The 19,131-nt window shown below is 45.2% G+C and overlaps 1 protein-coding gene across 1 annotated transcript in view; it reads right to left on the minus strand.

The window, feature by feature from the left end:
* The window catches only part of ASB18 (ankyrin repeat and SOCS box containing 18), a 61,259-nt gene extending 47,971 nt beyond the window's left edge, over window positions 1-13,288 (minus strand). Inside the window, exon 1 of the mRNA XM_078070012.1 lies at window positions 13,081-13,288. Within this exon, the coding sequence (XP_077926138.1) occupies window positions 13,081-13,288 (208 nt within the window). The remainder of the gene's footprint in view (window positions 1-13,080) is intronic.
* Window positions 13,289-19,131: the final 5,843 nt, after the last annotated feature.

Here is a 19,131-nt window from a genome sequence, read left to right on the forward strand (position 1 = left end):
TATTGTTGATATTTATACCCAAATTCAGGTGACATAAATGCAGCAAATTATTTGACGGTATTTTAAGCCGTTCAGAGAGCATATCGGTACAGAGTAACTTGTGTCAGTCAGGTGTCAGTTTGAGTTCCCTTCCTCCCTGGGACCCTGACGCACCTGTACTTTGCCTCCTTGTGTTTTTCTTTGACCTCCCTGTCCGCTCAGGCTGTGTATGCTCTGCCCTGCCCCCATGCTGGGGCACAAAATTAGCTCCTTAGTTTTTTGGTTTGGTTTGTTTGCTTTTAAGCCCACTACCAACATTATGTAGGGAGTTTGGTGACCATCCTGAAGATATGAAGGGCCTGGCAGCATGTGCACAGTCTTACCCCTCCTCTCTCCTCCATGGGCACTTCCTCTGTCTCTGGCGCAACCACTAAAGTCCGCCCCCCTCCCTCCTTCCCCTTCACTGTGGTTGCACGCATTCTCAGAACCTGCCAGTTTCAGCTTCTCCTCCAGGGACCTGGTCCAGGGAAATTCTTCTGAGCAAGTACAGCACCCTTCTTGAAAGAGAGGGATTCTGATGAAAATAATCTTCTCCAAATCAGTATGCTTATTGGTTTTAGTTCTTCAGAAGAACTATCAAACGGTACCTATTTGATGGAGGAACTTCACTTGTATCTGTGGACCACTTTAGAGTACTAAACAAACTTGATTGGTGGCCTTTTATTGCATATGGTGGAGTAATCTTGGGAAAAGGACAAAAATCCAAATAGGGGTCGATATGGTGGAGTAATCTTGGGAAAAGAAGGACAAAAATCCAAATAGGGGTCGATACCCAGTTGTCCAGATATCGACCCAGGGGTCGATATCTGGACAACTCAGTGAATGGACTAAATATCTCTAATAACTACCCAGGTAGTCAACTGGATTTAAATATAATTTTGCAAAGAATATTTTTGGGACTTAAATGATAAACATAATGTTTTATCCATAGGAGACACAAAAACTGAAGGGTAGGTAACTAATGAGGGGGGGTTCTGGCCTCGGGGTCAAATGAGATGAAAAAGTAAAATCCACCTTAAAATTATAATGAGATATACAAATGGTAAGTGTTTGAATGAATTATAGTTATTATTCTCAAGTGATGTCAGGAACTTTGTATCCTGCCATTGAACTGATGAATGATTTTCTTTTGCTCAGAAGTATCTGAGGATGAGCTCTGCTGGTAGTTGGTGGAAGAACCTAGTTGAGCTTGAAATGTGGGTTTTATTACAGGCTCGGGCTGTTGTTTCTCCAGGACAGAGACTTTCCATGTGTTCAGGCCACGAGGTAGAGTTTCCAGGCCGCAAGATGCTCTGCCATTTCTTTGTGTTCTTGGAGAGAGCCAAACATATGGATTCTTTCCCGGGCCATTGGGCAAATGTCTGCTTCCTTCTGGGATCAAGTGTCCAAGTAAATGGACAAGCTAGGACAGCAAGTCATTCCCCAGGTGGACATTGTGAGATTCTGAGCACTTTCTCAAATATGCGAATGTGTATTGTTAGCCTGGTCAATTCATACTTCCTACATGGATCATTTCTATAAATGGCCATGTATGAAATCCGATCAGACCCTAGGATACTCACATTACTACTGCTTGGCCAATAGCTAAGGTCTTACAGTGAACTACTTTCACTGTAAATCATTTTTTCTTGTTTTAGTCCCCACTCTCCCATTTAATTTCTAAAACCCACTCCTCCTTCATCCCCACTCCCTGTAGCTTTTTCAAATTAAAAAAAAAAAAGTTTTTAGAATAATAAGCTAGGCGGGTGTGTAAGGCTCTGCTTTTAAGAGCTCCAGGATACAGTCACCCATCTACCAGAGTTAGTCACACAGACATTAATATAAAAAATGTTAAAATATCTCAACCTTTTCTCTGAATAACAATGTTAGCACAGCACACCTCATTTAACAAAACATTAAAACATTTTACTTCCTCAGATCAAGTATATCTATTAATAATGACTTAAATTGTCTGTACTGATTTCACATTATTAAGAAATCTCATTCCCATCAAGTGGAAGAACACAATATGGCGGGGGGGTGGTGTAGCGGACACACCTTGCTAACCTATTTTCCGGACATTGCTACCCAGCCCAACGAGGATCACGCCAAACAACAGAGTCACTTCTCCTTATGAATGTGGTCTTATCCAAAGGTCAAGTGCTGCTTTCATCCATAGCCCAGGAGGGCTTTTCTGGAAGCTCAGAAACAAAGGTGCCCTTGAGTGCCGCGTAGCCACCATGGTGGAGTGTGAGACGGAGCAGCCAGATCGTCAGCATGCATAGCCACGAGTAAATAGCCCTGGAAGGACATTTATAGACTCTGGGGACATTGCTGGAAAGCATATTATCGAAGCTTCCCCTGATAAAGGTGACAAAGTTTCTTTACGACTGTCATGGGGATTTAATTACATGATAAAATTGCAGCTCCTGCCCTCTTGAGACAAATTGCATGTTAAGACTGATCGTTTTTTTATGAATCTCACACAGGGAGCAAAATACTTCTCTCTTGAAGTTGCTTTGATCTGATCATTATATCCTGTCACCCTTCATATCCCTTCTAGAAATGAGACCTTGGCTGATCCTGCAGTTGAAGAGGGAGGGCTCCTGGTGGGCTTGCTTGGTTGCTTTGCAACTCTGCATGGAGCAGAGTGGGGCCAGTTTTTACCCCATGGGTTTAAAGTCGACTTCACTTATTCTTCCGTTGGTAAAAGATGAGAACTTCGGGCTTCCAACAGAAAGATAGGAAAAAGACATTCTAAGACATGTAAATGATTATTAAAGACATACACAATATATAATTTTACTAATTTCAAATGCAAGTTAAAAATAACAAGATTTTTTAAAAGTCAAATTTTGGAAAACTTTGCTGAAACTGATGCTTCTTAGTTTGCAGGTGGAAGGGTAAATTTCTGTGCAATTTGGAAGTATTCTATGTTGAGCTTATACGTACAGGGGATTTTTTCAGGTGCCAGCAGCCTAGCAGCCTACAGAAGCAAAGAGTAGAAGTCCTTGCCTGTAGGAAGTGTTGCACTTCGTGGGCGAGACAGAGAGGCAACCAGTAACTAGTGAGCGGGATGAGATCCCTGCCAACAAGAGGCACAGGTCCGATGGGGAGAATGCATCAAGCAGAGCATTATAGTGACGGGGAGTAGGGGTGGGACAGGCTTTCTCCACAGGTGACATCTGAGCAAAGTACAGAGGGGGTTGAGGGACAAGGCTGGCTCATGTCCCCTGGAGGGTGTCTGTTTCCTTTCCTTGGCCTGTGGTGGGGGTGAGGAACTGTATCCTATTATTTTTGGCTGAGCAAGAGGCAAGGTGTAGCCTCAGTGCCGCATCACATGGGGCCACGGGTGCCGTCTGGAAGGGGGGTCAGGCAGAGGGGGGGATGTGGGTAGGAAAGAAGCAGCGGCCAGTGGGCCCAGGGGGTCAGAGCCGAGGTAAGTGGCAGGGACTAGACCTTTAGCGGACATGGAGATGGGCCGTCCAGACCCCACTGTTAGGGAAGACTTGTCGCCCCAGATGGTAACTCCTTCGGGGTTTGCCTCAGCTGCAGAGAGCCTCCTCACTCCAGAATACACTGTGACAGGGGTCTCAGCTCCAGAGCTCCCCCAGGGCTGGCCACGCATGGCACTGTGGGGCCCGTGTCACAGATCAACTTCTCCTCTGCCAGTCTGATTTTCTCCCTCTCTTCATAGGTGTTCATGCCCTGCAAATATCCTGTGAGGCAAACTCCACTCAGCTTCAGACTGTGAGCCCCTGAGGCTCCTGGGCCCCCTGGAAGGATGCGGAAGGGGGTGTGTTGTTAGAGCAGATGAAGACAGGAGAGCAGAGAGATGGCCTGCCCAAGAGCCAAGAAGGGTGTAAGGGATTGATGGTGTCATTCGGGTATGGTTTTGACCACAGTTTCTAACCACTGGTAAAGGACCTGGGACTTTTTTTTTTTTTTGGTCTCAATTTGCCATGGGCTGATTCTTTTTTTAATATACAATTAAACTTAATTACAAGAAAAAATATAATAGAAAAAAGTCCAGTAATCACACACTGTTGTACTGTCAAGTTGCTGTCAATATTTTTAAAAGCTTACTATCAATTTCCATGGCAAACACTTGACAGAGCATCATCTGCCTCCCGCTGTGCTCTGACTAGTGCTGTTATCCATCACTCACTGGGGTACAGGGTGGGTGAAAGGGTGCTGGCAGAAGTTGTGGGGTAAGTTAGCTCCTGGCACATCTTTCAGGCCCTTGAACACTTGCTATAAAATTTCAATGGGAAGCTGTTGGACAGGGGTCACCAGGCTTTTTCTGTAAAGTGCCAGATAGCAAATATTGTTGGTTTTGTAGGTCATATGGTCCCTGTGGCAACTATTCAGCTCTGCCACGATAGCATGAAAGTAGTCATTGACAAAATGTAAATGAATGAGCATGGCCAATCAAACTTTACTTGTAAAAACAGGCAGCCAGCCCTCAGTCTATAGTTTGCTGACCTTTGCTGTAGACAGTAGGGAGCTACTGCAGGTTTGTGGGAAGGGGAGAGACATGTACCTCCAAACAGGAAACTGTCGTTGCACCCTTCTCTCTGTGTGCCTTTCCCACCCCTCACTCCAGTGAACCTGCTCTCTATTCTCAAGGCAAACTCGACTCAACAACAGTCAGCAGAGCATACAGGTACCCTGGCACACATTTCGCCTATTGCCCTCACCTATATCCGGTTCCGGTTTGCTGAACTTCTTGAATCTGTAAATTTATGTCTTTCATCAAATTTGGGAAATGTTTGGTATCTATTTCTTTAAATATTTTTTCTGCTCCATTATCTTCCTTCTCTCTTTCTTGGACTCCAGTTGGATATGTTAGATCTTCTCAATTGTCCCACAGTCTCTGTTCATTTTATTTTCTATCATTTTACTTGCTGTTCATCAGGTTGGATAGTTTCTGTTGATCTATTTTCAAATTCACAGACCTTCCTCTGTTAAGCCCGTTGTTGACTAGAACAAGGCCGAACAAGGCCAACTCTAGCTTCGAGGGCGGTGGGTGCATTGTATTGCCTCAGGGACTCAACTAGTAAAGAAGGAGGCACCTTCTTGCCACCAGTCTCTCCACTGCCATCCTTCCTATGTAAAAAAAGTTTTTGTTTTTTCCAAATTAGATGGTCTCATTCCACTGCTGAATGGATCCTCACTGCCTTTCCAGGTAAGTGTAAACACCTGTCTAGAATTTGTAGTCTCACGAAGTACTGTCCCAACTTACTTGCCTTGACTTTTCTCCCTCTGCTCTGATTTACACAGCCTCATTTCCGGGCAGGTCCCTCTTCCTTGCATAGGGTGGTATGCCCCTGTGTGCTCCACGTTTGCTCCCTCTGCTCCCTCTATTTGGATTCCCTTCCTTTCGATCATAGCCTGTTAAGAACATGTCCATCTATCAAGAGCCAACCCAAGAGAATTTAGTGTCCCCCATATGCTTTTTTGGTCTAATTAATATTTATTATGTACCTACTGTGTGCCAGGATTTGGTGACTAGGACAAACCCAGTCCCTGTTCATATCCAGTTGCTGACTTTGGTATTGGAAATTAATGGGCGACGGGACGGAGAAGTAGAGCCAGGTAGTGAATTTGCCACTTCCAATTAGTGCCTTAGGAATGTTTTTCCTGAGCAGAGCACACCGTTGCAGGAACCATAATCCTCCTGGGAAGGAGAAAAGCCTCTTTGCTATCATCCTCATTTCTTTTTGTTCTTTCAAAACTCTCTAGTGTGCTTGGGAGTGATGCTAATAGAAGTATGTCATCAGCATACATTATTTCTTTATTAGGCTGTTTCTCAATTTTGATTCTGAAAATATCCTGATTTAGTCTAATTGCAATTTCACTGTGTTCCACAGGCAGTGACAATTCATACTGGGGGGAGCTGAGACGTGACCCTGTAGGATTTTTCTTCCTGCCCCATATGCTCTGAAGCTGGACCATTAGCTCTAAGACATGCATCTCATCTCATCACAGTGATTCAACCTGCTTCTGGGAAAGAAAAGAGCCTAGGGTGTGTATCTGGTTGAAAGCAAAGAAATATCTTTATTCTAGGTGGTGGGAGATATTTTTCTGTATCTAAAGCAAAAGCTGGAGCCATTTTATTCCTAAATAATTTAACTATATTCAAAGATAATCTGATGTTATTGTAGGAAAGTGTATTTCTAATAAATTCCACTTGATCTGGGTGAATCAATTCAGGCAGCGCATAATTGAGTCTGTTAGCAAGGACTTTAGCAAGAATTTTGCAATCAGTGTTAATTAAGAAGATGGGACAATAATTTGTGCATAATTCCGGATCTTTTCCTGGCTTGTGAATCAAAGTAATAAGAGCAATGCTCCGGCTGGTGGTGGGATAGTGTCATTAGGTGCTGATTTATAAGTACTTAGAAAGGTTTAATTTCATTTTGCTTCGAGCAGGGTCTCCCTGCCCCCACACTGTCGGCTCAGGGTGTGCAGCCGAGATGGCAGAGTGTTTCCCTCTCTATCCTTCCCTGTCGCCGCTGACCTCCTGCTTTCCATTTCTGTTTTATTTGGCAGCCAAAGACCCCACTTATTCATCTATGTTTTTTTCTTAATACTCTTATTTGAATTATTTGAAATCAGAGACTCCATGCTATTGATGTGTGTGGGTATGAGTATATGTGTGTGTAAGGTAAAGTAAAAGGGTTGTATGCAGCTTCAGTGGGGAAATTTGTTCATGGATCTTCCTGCAAAATGTGTCTGGGTGGGTATCAAGAGCCCTTGACAAAAACTCGGGAAACATACCTTGTTAACACACTGCTGCTAACTGGCTATTGACCAGTGGAGGAACAAATGTGAGCCTCAGTGTCCCCACCTGTAAAATGCAGCTGTAAGACGGACGAACTACAGGCATCATGGAATGCTGGGAAGAGCATTGGGTCGATACTTTCTACAGCTTTGGGACCTCGGGCGTGCAACGTCACCTCTTAGAGCCTTGTTTTCCTCAGCTGGGTAAGTGGGAAAGACAAAAGCCCTCGGGAAATGCATACTTCATGAAGGTCCTTGCTAACTGTGATTCCTCTCTCTTTGCCTCCACTTAGAGCTGGTTCCAGTTCTAGCATGTTCTGGTTTGGAGACATAGTCTCCCTAACAATTAGAACGGGCTGGCCCTGTGCCAAGCTGCTGCTTATTTGGTGCATTCAAGTTCACAAACCAGTCTCCCACCAGCCCTCCAGGAGATACCTTCCTTCCCTCACTGGTGTGGAATCAGCCATCTCTTTGGCCTCTGTTAGGATGCACCGCACTTCCGAAGGCAATGGGGTTTTGTCAATGTCCTCCACAAACACAAGTCATTGGTCTCAAAACCTTAGCGCAATTTGTAAAGACCCTGAGAGATGACCCGACCAATAACATTTTTTTAAAGGGAGGATATTAAGGTTCAGAGAGATGGACTGACAAGTTCAAGACCACAGAGGCAGTGGTGGAGCCAAGGCAAGAACCAGGGTCATCTCACTGTTAGTCTCTTGCCGTTCCCAATACACCCTGTCTCAGAGCCACCAGCAGCATGCATGCTTCTGTCATTAGTTCAAATATGACTCCTACAAGGGAGGGGCTGTGCTCATTTAACTGACATTTGACTGTTGGGTTTGTCCTGGGTGATATTCTCCTCCATGCGTGGGGAAGGGGTGGCGGATGTGGCCTTAATGTGATGGTGGACTCAGTGTTAAGCCTGCAGGGGTGCTGGTTGGATGAGAAGTTGAATTCCACAAATAGACCCCATCTTGACGTGTATGCACATGCCTATCACACGTTCCCCACACTCATTCCCCACCTATATACATGCTGCTGGATGCGATCTCTTAATAAAAACCCAATTAGTATTTCTTTAACTTGCCTCCAGATGCTTAAATACCATTACCCCAAACACAACATAATGTCTCTAGTTTTCTGTTTCAATCAAGAATTCAAGTAGCATCTTGACTTGTATATAATATATCAGCAGCAAAATCATGGAATGCTGACATCCTTAATAATAGCAATTAGTAATCAGTTGTTTCTTAAGTAGTTTGATTACGCCAGTTACCAAATTGTACAGTTGATGCATTTGGGGGCAAGAAGGGTCTCGCCACCCCTCCCCCAGCCATCCTTTCTCCCTTCCCATGTCTTAGTGGTTAGTGAGCTGATAGGCATTGAAGAGAGGCAAGGACAAATGATACAAATGTCACTAATATTAAACAGCAGAGACTAGGTTTTAGCCAAAAGTAGAATTAAATATTTCTTTGCAGAAAGACTAACCCCAGTAGTATCTATGGGAAAGCAATCTGTCCCCACCCACCTAATGTCAGCAAAGGAGCTTAGCCTGTCCGTGCCAGGCAGGATGTACAGATTTTGAGCTCCTTCTCAGGGCAGAGACCCTGTGCTAGGCTCTGGATACCAATAAGCATTCGGCAAGGATCTCACCTTCAAGGAGTTGTTTTTAAGTTTTAAATATCTGGTGGGTATAACAGTTAGCTCAGCAAGGCCATGTGTTTCAGTAACTAATGGAGACTGAGGGCATTATGTCCTCGTGGAGGGAGGAGAGTCTCCAGCAGAGGCCATCGACCAAGCAGGGTCTGGAAGAAAGGGGTGGCCTAAGCAGAGGAGGTCCTCACGTGCCTCAGAATTTGGGTGCAGCCCTGGTGGGAAGGTTCTTATTGGAATGGGGTGGATGGCATAAATGGGGGAGCTGATTATGCGGGATCTGTGTGCTCAGCCCTGTTCAGCTTATCTCTCTCACACACACACACACACACACACACACACAGAGCATGCCCCACTCCCAGTCCATCCCAGTCCATCCTTGCAGGGGCAGGTGGCTCTTTAGGGGACATGTGAATTGTGTCTTTAGTGAAATCCCAGTCGATGACCATCCCTCTGACTCTCTACCAACCGTGTAGGGAGGATCCATGCTGTACTTTGCCCCGTGATCTGCTAGGGCTTAAAATTTCAAGTTCCTCTGACCTCTGCCCTCATCAAGGGGGGACATGTACACATGGGGAGGCTTCTCCAGAAAAAGCCATTCCCACCGTTTTCTCAGCTGGTGCCTCTTTTTCTCTATGCTTTTATTGTGACACTGACATGGATGCGTCAGAATAAATTATTAGTATTTTTTGTGTTCCCTTTGGTGGAATAATAAGTTCACAGTGCAATGAACATGGGGATTTCACTGACAGATAAAAGGTCCTTGTGTGTTCATAGTGACAGGAACACAGGAGAGAATGGTTACTTTTCTTTGTCTTATTTCTGCAAATCGTCATCTTTGAACAATACTCAGAAACCTGTCAACCAGGGTTGTCCTTGGGATGGAAACTTTCCTCCTCTCCCCTAAATGCACTTGCCAGCATGCTGCTTGGCTCCTCCCTCTCCCGGTCCGAGTGGGCATTCCCAGTGTTGGTCCTCGCTGCCCAGCCCCGATCCCCATCAGTTCTTCACAGTATCCATTCCCGGTATGGGCTGCATTTCAAGGTATTGCCATAAGTTCTGACCACTCTTCAAGCATTCTAAAGACCCCACATGTATATTTAAATCCAAACAGTTCTTGTTCCTGCCAAGCATGGTCCCCAAGGACTCACAGTGGCCTTGAGAAAGAGCTCATTTGCTCCCACACTCAGCAAAAAGGAACCCATGCTGCATTGCAGGCTGTGACAATGAGTGTTTGGGGTCATAGCCTCAGAGAAGCACAGAGATGGACGGGACCTCAACAGTGAATCAAGTCAGCGTTTCCCAAAAAGCATCTACAAACTACCAATTCCCCTGGTGGCAAAACCACAACGAGCCTTTATTATACGATTGTGTCAAACTCCAAGCGTGTGATTCAGCAGGAAGCATCTTCCAAGCTCATTCCACCATGGACCTCTGTTTGGGAAGCCCTAATTGAATTTCATGTCACTGGCCCAGAAAGGGGAAGTGACTTTCCTAAGGTCACACAGCTCATTGGTGGCAGAGCCCAAGTTTCCTTCTGGAACATCCCATTCCACAAAGGGAGCTTCTCCAGGCCCCTGATAACCGCCCGGTACTGATGTTGCCTGGACTGCGAGCCTGGGAGGCATCATGCGTGTTACTCCTGTTTGCATTCTCCACTCTCCATGCTGCAAGTCACACAGCACAGGCTCAGCACACTGTCACCATCAGGTCCCTCTGTTTTCGGTCTCCGTTGGTGGCACCAGCCTCTACTTGTTACCGAGACCTTCCCATGGATCCACCCATGCAGTTCTCATCTTTGTCACTGATCTTTGTGTTTATCCTGCTCTCTTGGTTGAGACCCTTGTCATCTCTCACCTGGAAACTGCCTTCAGTCACCTTCTAAATAGGCTCTCCTCCCATCTCTCGTTTCCTTCAAATCCTGCTTTCACATTGTGCCCAGAGCAGCATACCCAGAACACAAGACGGAGCATACTGCACTCTCTGCCTCAGGTTCAAGGCCAGCCTGCTTTCCCTATAATAGAGTCACTGGTAACAAGATGTGCCTTAATCATTCAGGGTATGATCGCCCTGAAATGGAAACAACCCTGAACTAATCCAAGCCCTTAAAACATGTCACCAGCAACGAACTTTTCTTGCCCTTCTGAATGGTGCAGTTCGGCGGGGAGAAGTATATACATATGTGATTTAGAATGTAATGGGTTCATCGTGGGAAGGAATGAAACTCTCTTAACACAAATGTCATTTCTTTCAAGTATTCAGCAAAGTTGTGGTGTGGGGACAGTAAAGATGGTGCAGGGCAATTAGTCATGTGAAAAGAATGATATTTTAAATTGGGGATTTCAAATACACAGATCCCCAACCAGCTTTGATGGCTTTGTAAAGGGGGATGTGGAGAGAGGGGACTTGCTTTTAAGCATCGCAGAAAACAGAGGGCTTAACCACGGGGTGTAACAAAGGTAGGTGCGGTTCAGGGAAGCCAACTAGGGGTGGCACAGCCGAAGTGGGCACCCTCATCCCTGTGTCTGAAGGGGCAGGCAGGGAGGTGAGAACTCTGAGCCAGGAGCTGAGCCTTTGGCACAAGGATGAAGTCAAATCGCAGCAGAGATCCAGCAGGGAGGGGTCCCTGGAGCAAATACCCACTTTCCCTGCTCCTCTTAGCACCTTCCCTTAGCTGCCTCCAACACGAGTCAGAGCGCTGCTGCAGGTGATACGGTTCATAAGGTCAGCTTCACAGGTGGGCACGGGGCAGGCAGTGTGCGGTGGGGAGGGTGGCAAATGCAAGACATAGAGCTCAATGCTCCTGGCGAAACTGCAGTTTATGATGACAATCTCCCTCCTCACAGCCCAGGGCAATCTCCTGCACCGGGGAGCGTACCGGGCGCTGGCTTGGCGAGACTGCAGTGCCTGTCTGCGTAAAGCTAAGGTCGGAACAAAGGCGTGTTGTTCTTTGGGCTCGTGGCTCCTGGGCCCTCACCCTGATCATGGCCACAGATATTAGGAAAACCAAGGAAAAGAAGAAGCAGGAGACGGTTGCTCCCTAAAGCCTAATGCAACTTGCTTAAGTCCCCAGTGAAAGGCAGCTGAGGGGGTACACACACGCCATGAGGGAGCAGGATTGTCACCCCCTTGCGGGACTGATCTGGATCTCCCTCTTCATCACAAGGAAGCCCCGCTGGCTAGCACCAATGCCCCATGCACACTCCCTTTTGATATACTTTCTGCACGGGGAGCATGTGTGTGTTTGTGTGTGTGTGTATGCAGGTGTACATGTGTGTGCACGCACACATGTATGTCAGGAGGGACTCAGTCTAGTGGGTGGGGAAGAGCCCTCTACACCTTGTAGGGGCCAAGCACACCTGACAAGCTAGAACACAGCACTCATATGTGGAACATAAGGAATAGCACGGAGGTCATTAGGAGAAGGAAGGGAAAACTGAAGGGGGGGAAATCGGAGGGAGAGACGAACCCTGAGAGACTATGGACTCTGAGAAACAAACTGAGGGTTTCAGAGGGGGTGGGGGTGGGGGGATGGGTTAGCCCCGTGATGGGTATTAAGGAGGGTACGTATTGCAATGAGCACTGGCTGTTACACGCTAACAATGAATCATGGAACACGGCATCAAAAACTAATGAAGAGTACTTCATTACAGTAGTATGGTGACTAACATAACATAATAAAAAAAAAATAAAGTAAATCTTGCACCAGGGCAAATAGTTCCATTTGTTATACAAAGAAGTTCTGCAAAATTTTTGACAAAAAAAAAAAAATAGAAATGGGGAGAGATTGCCCATCTGAATAGACAGGTCCCATGTGAAGAGGTCTACAAAGAAAAACAAAGCCTTGTGGCTAAGACCTTGTCCCGAGCAGCAGAGGAAGGACAGGTGGGCAGGCGGTGGACAAGGACCAGCGCACACTTTTTCAGTTGGTGGCTCAAGGATAAATACTCCTCACCAGCAATGTTCAGGGTGTGGTGAGACACACACACTCACTGTCAGAGGAAATAGAAACCCTTTCAGAAAACAGTTGGGCAACTTTTCTGTCCTTGTTTTTTTGTCCTTGGAATTCTGCTCTTAGGAATTTATTTTAAGGATATAACCTGAATAGGAAAAAAAAAGCCATACGAATGCTAATAAAGATGCTAATTATGGCATTATTGATAGTGGTAAAAATGTAAACAAATATTCCTCTCTTGTAGGCATTTGGTTTAAGTATTTTGTGATTAATCACCTCAATAGGTGATTGAAATTAAGAAGACTATGTAGCATCATGGAAAATACTTTAGATATATTAACTCAACAGAGCAGAACACAAAATTACATCGAAGGCATGGCTGTGGGGGGGGGATTTACACATGCATTAGGAGTGGAGAAATGCAAACAGGGCCCGTGGGAGGATGGTGGCGCCACAGAGTGCTTTCCCCTGTTTGAGCTGTTTGCAGCGCGGGCCAGGGGCTCCATAGAGACACAGTATATGCAGCATGTGTGTACGGATATAAACAAGAACCAGACAGGCAAGCACCCGGCAGGTGCCTTTTTCACCCATTCACCCTTCCACCTCCAGGAATGGCCCGCCCCGGACGCACGCTCATGATGGGGAATGCCGCGACCGACCGTTCTGGCTACCTACGAGCACGCCGGCGGGCAGCTGAGCCGCGGGGTCCTTCATCCAGTCGTCACTGGCCAGTTCTATCACGGCGTCCACGTGCCCCACTTCGGTGCAGGTCAAGCGGCTCACTGTCTCGTCATCCCTGGCGTCCAGGGCAGACTTTAATCTCCTCACTAAATCTGAGTGGAGCGGGTAATCCGGAAGGCGGTCAGAGCTGGACATTGTGATGTTTGTGCATTGACCACACTTCTCTTCTCAATGGAGTCCAAAGGTAGCAGCTGCGCCGCGCAGGGCACTGTGGGCGTTGCTATAAATAGGACAAACCTGGCTCGCGTTTCAGGGGCTGGGGAGGGCCACTGGCTGGAGGCCTTTTTCTTCACAGGGCCATGGGAATTCGTCTTCCTGAAGGTCTCGGTTAAGGATTATTCTAGACATGGGGCAGTAGACATGTTGGTAAGCGGGGGAAGAAGAAAAGGGGACAGCATTTTAAAAAGAGAACTCTCACAGGTACTGTTGAACAATGACTTCTTTTAGCTAAGGTGAGATTCCGTCCTGAAACGGATTGAAAGGACAAGTAGTAGCTGGGGGTCCCCTTTCCTTCTTTCCTTGAACATGGACGTGATGTGTGGAGGTGTGGCAGCCATCTTATAGCCATGAGGTAACAGTCAAGAGTGAAGGATTAACATACTGAGGAGAATGGAATAGAAGGAGGGGAAGAGATGGCTTCTCAGTGACATTTCTGGACCTTTGCTTCAGCTCTGGGCCGCCAACTACCAGACTTCCCGTCTTTATTCCTTGAGCACGGTTCATGAGTTTTCAAGGAGTTGCAGCTCAAAGTGTTCCCGGTTGATGTAGGTAGTGTATTCAGTCTACCTTTAAAGTCATGGGAATGTCCTGCTTTAGTCTACAGAGATGTAGCAGAAGTGGCTCAGCCTGTCATAAAGAATGTGGACGATCTCCCCAAGCCTTCTGGTCTTTGGCAATTGAACTCTTGCCTTCCTTAGATAAAATTCCACTGTATCTTGCTTGGACAGCAGCCAACCTCAAAGTCCTTGAAGGAGGAGCAGTGGCAAGGTGGGTTTGCTCATCAATGAGCAAGCAGCCAAGGCCACTTAATGGACTGCCTTCCAGGGTCACAGGAACTGAAAATGGACCTTGCTGGAGACATTCTGGGAATCCTGGGCAATGTGTTTTTGAGATCTTAACTCAGTGGATCAGTCTTCAGTTCAGATGTCTGACCAACTTGTAGAGAGGGTGCTTGGCCTCTGATTCTTCCTTCCACCAAAGAATTATGTTTTGAGAGAGATTTTTGAACCTGAATTTCTACGCACAAATGCTTGGCACTATCAAATGCCTTATGTTTAGAAAGAAATATAACAACACCAGCACCATTTGTGTAAATACAAAGAGAGGGAGGGTAGTGGCCATAGGAAAATTATCGGAATTTGGGTAAGGTAATTTAAAGAAAAAACCCAAGAATTACTGAGATTGCTATCAAACTTCAAATCAGAAGGGAGGTAAAGATGAAGCACTTGTTAGGCAGATAATAAGATGACAAAGCCTCAAAATATGGCACTCACTGATCTTAATTACCAAGCTATCTGCTGGGTGTTTAATCAGTAGCACATATACTATGCTAATTATTCTGGCTAATTTTGTTATAATGTAATTCTTTATCAACCCTGCTATGTATAAATTAGGAATTGAAATGTAACTAACACAAATTATATTTAAGGCAACATGAATTTTTTTATTTCAGTGTGAAATCTTCTAATCTTTATTTCTTTATCTTTCCTTTTTTTTGATTAGCCCATGTGAACCGCCCCCTCCACTGCCCACCCTGCTTCAGTGCCCAACAACCTGACTATTATTTGAGGAGAAAGGAGCCCAGCACCAATATCCTCCCCCTAAATTCTTGGAAATCTTATATATGACTATCTCCTTCAGTGATTGTCCTTGAAAGGTGCAGAATGTATTTAAGCAATCAGTGGTAGACAGACACTGGCTTTCTCTGAATCAGATAAAGGTTGCTTCATTGTTCTACCTTAATGTTTAAATAATCACCAGAGGGTACCATAATTCACGTATTTTCAGTGATATATTGTATGTGACTTATGTCAATTTGTTTACAAATGTGTTTAGTTGAGAACTAATAACACAGATCCTCACAGAAAAGCACAAACATTATCTAGAGGTTTTTTTTTTTTTTTTTAATGTCATTTGAGCTTGCATCCAAATGAGATCAGGCTGGTACAGAAATTGGTGGAGCTGTGCAGAGCCCACTGGCATGCCTTCAGAGACTGCCAGCCATAGAGCTTTTTAAAAAAATCAGTATTTTTGGTTTTGAATTATTTTGCAGCAAAATAACAAGCTTATTGAATAAATGGGTACAGTGTGGGTCTAATTTAGTCTCAACACCATCAGTGAGAGTCAGTTGCCAATGGAGGATCGTGGTCTGGGAGAAATGGCCAGTCCCAAATACTCATACTCCATTGTGACCTCAGGGTAAGGGACAAGCACTGGGCATATTTGGATTAACTCAAAGTGACCATGAAGAGGATCTATTTCTGAGACTGATTTTCTTCTTTGACCCTGAAATGCCCCTGCTATTTCCTGAGATTCCAGAGAGCTGCTCCTTTGACATATAGGTTCCCCACTATTGGCCCCCAAGTGCTCTTAGCTCAGACCTCACCTTTAAATCCAGCTGCAGAGGCTTCCAGCTTGGGGCTGCCCTGGGGCTCCCTTCCCAGGCCGTGCTCCTATCTCTCATGATTCTTTCCTCTCTCTGGTTCCTGCAGCTTGATTCCAGAGTCTCCCACTTCCCTGCTCCAGCAACATAGATGCTTCTCCCTGTGGTCAGAAGCTTTTTAATTTGGCTGAAGTTTCCTCTAAATCCCTTTTTAATGGGTCTCTGATAGCTTTTCAGGCCTGATGGTTTCAACCAGAACATTTGTGTGAATGTATTTACCGTTGTGTGGCTGGACTGGCTTGCCCATCAACCTACTAGGCCACGGGGAGCCACTTTGTGAAGTGGCATTGTTATGTGGTCTTTATGGGCAGCTCTTTGTGCAAGAAGGAAACAGAAGCCCCTTTCATTCCCTTTGTATTTTCGAAGGCTTGAAACAACACAATGGGATGTGGGCACAAACGAGATGTGATGAAAGCCATTTACAACTTTTGCAAGGTTGTTTTTTTTTTTTTCCTATTGGGGCATGATTTATGATGGCACAAGGATGGAGTTGTACAATTGGAGATGCAGACATTTCCGTTAATGAAACCCTCAAAGACAAAGTAACAAATGAGTTTCATTCAATAAACACTTTTGGAGCCCTAGCATATGCCAGGAGTATAAGATACTGTATATTACATACTGATTATATGGTTCCTGACACACCCCAGGCACTCTTCTAGAGGTGTCGCGTATATAAACTCATCTTCTCGCAACAGGCTTGTGAGGTAGCACTATCATTGCCACTTGACAGGGGGAGAAGCTGAGTGGGGAGACAATATGCTTGCAGTCACACGGCTGCTAAGTGGCAAAGCTAAGATGCAAATATGTGCAGTCTAAGTGTGCTCCTTAAAACTCCGGGTCGAGCTTCTCGGCTGTCTGACCCCTCCCTGCGGTTCCCATTCTGCTCTCTTGTAATCTGTTTCTTCCTCATCCTTCCTTTCTGTTCTTTTGCCTTTTTTGAGATGGAGTCTTGTGAGAAAAGATGAGGAAACAGTGGGAGGAAGGAGAAAGGCACAAGGGCAAGGTATGGACTGGGAGTATTTGGGGGAACTTTGGGAGAAAAAGGACTAGGAGCAACTTTCATGTATGCAGGAAGTGGACAAAGAAAGAAGGAATCTTTGGTTGCTGGATGGTGTTCCCTTAAGCCAGACATTGTGTTGAGACTGGACCACCAGGGCATGGCTTTTTAAGAGTCTTAACAGCTAATTATGGGTATCAGTGCCATTGACTGGGAGACAGACAGTGAAGCATCCATCAAGCGCAATGATGGGAGGTGAGAAGTTTGCCTTCTGAGGAGTGAACGTGAAAATCAACAGATAATGCAGTCTTTGGGGATGCAGAAGAACTGTTTGAGGGCAGTAATCTGCTTTCAAATTTTAACTCTTCCCATTTCAGATAATATTAGCAACAAAGGAAAAGGAAAAAAATGGAGAAAATCTATGTCAGTGGTTGAACTTAGGGCAGAGGGCATCACCATGACAAAAATGCTGAGCAATTTCTGTGAGAAATAGCGCGGGCAAGATTGAGAAAGGGCTGACCGGCTCATCGTGGGCGTGAGTGGAAGGAAATGCAGAGAGGAGCCCTGGGGTGAGTATGGGGCTGATCTTGCCTCATCAACAGGTTCAGAGAGGGGCCCCGAGAACCACAGTGCTTCCAGAACACCAGCATCTCATGTCACATTCCATTCCTGTGCCCGGCACACACAGGCAGAGGCAGGTGGTTTCTCGGGGGGATAGTCATGCATGTTTCAGAAAGGGGCCCCGTATCAGCCATTTCAAACTAGGAACAATCCAAATGTCATCAACAGTAGAATGGATAGATAAAATGTGGTATATTTCTGCAGGGGAAAAGATAGAGTAACGAGGAGGAATATACCACAGTTACTTGCAACAAGTGCTTGACTCTTACAAATATAATGTTGAATAAATGAAAGTTGCCAGACACAAAAGAATAAATGCTGTAGGACACCATTTACATAAAATTTTAAAACAGGCAAAGGTAAACTATAGGGATAGAAGTCAAGACAGTGATGACTTTTTCCAGAGAAAGTGGGGGTAGTGAGTGGGAAGGGACATGGAGGAATTTCAGGCAGTGTTTTCCTTCTTGAACTGCTTGATGGTTACAGGGGTGTTTGTGATAATTCATTGGACTGTTACGTCGTCTGTGTGTGTGTGAACTTTTCCATATGCATCTTGTACCTCATAATATAAAAAAGATAGACATAGACTGTTTCAAAGAACAAAGCAGCTGACATAAATACAAGACAGAAATAGTCTGAAGCGCTTTTGTTGAGAGTTTCTTCATACTTTAAAACCAAAAAATGATGGGCTAGGAGAGGTGGAGTATGGATGACAGTATTCCCCCCTCCCCACCCCATGACAGATGAAGACCTGGACTTTCCATTATGAATACCAGGAAGCTCCATGGGGACCGATTCAGGGCTGAAGGGTCCCTTAGCTCATCTTCTAGACCCAGTGTTTCAGAGGTCAACCTGTCAACCAATCAACATCTGGTTTGGATGATATTTGTTGTTTCCAAGATTGTCCAGTTTTTTCTTCTCCCTCTCATTGACTTGTCACTTGTAGGAAACTCACTCTTAGTGGTCTGAATGCTCAGAATCCTACTGAAAAGGGAGCCCCTGCAAATCAATTAGAAAAAGGTAAGCAGCCTAGTGGAAAAGTGGACAAGAGACTTGTGGTGGAATTGTGGTATGAAGATAAACACTTCTGATCCAAGATGAGACTGGACGGTAATCAGTAGGAAACTGCCCAATGTCCTGGGTGGTCCACTATTATATGATAGATAGATGTAGAAGATACATATTGTACTTTGCAGTATGTAAATCGACAACACATAGTCTTTTCAAATGTCTTTGTAATGTGTGTTGATGCACAGACATTTGTTCTTATCCAAAGCCATACAAAAAGTATTAATAAATTTCCAGAGAAACATATTTATATTATCTGACTACAAGTGTATAAATTGAAAATATAACAATATCTTTAGGACAAGCAAAGATCATCAAAGCACTTGGGTATTAAAAACAAACAAAAACATTTTTTTTAAAGATTTTATTTATTTATTTGACAGAGACACACAGCGAGAGAGGGAACACAAGCAGGGGAGTGGGAGAGGGAGAAGCAGGTTTCCTGCGGAGCAGGGAGCCTGATGCCGGGCTCGATCCGAGGACGCTGGGATCATGACCTGAGCTGAAGGCAGATGCTTAATGACTGAGCCACCCAGGCGCCCCGAACAAAAACATTTTTTAATAAGGAGCTCAGAGGTTATAAGATAAATCAGTGATAAGAAATTGTTTCAGATGAATGACAATGAG

The sequence above is a fragment of the Halichoerus grypus genome, chromosome 4, assembly GCF_964656455.1.
Source record: "Halichoerus grypus chromosome 4, mHalGry1.hap1.1, whole genome shotgun sequence".
NCBI lineage: Eukaryota > Metazoa > Chordata > Mammalia > Carnivora > Phocidae > Halichoerus > Halichoerus grypus.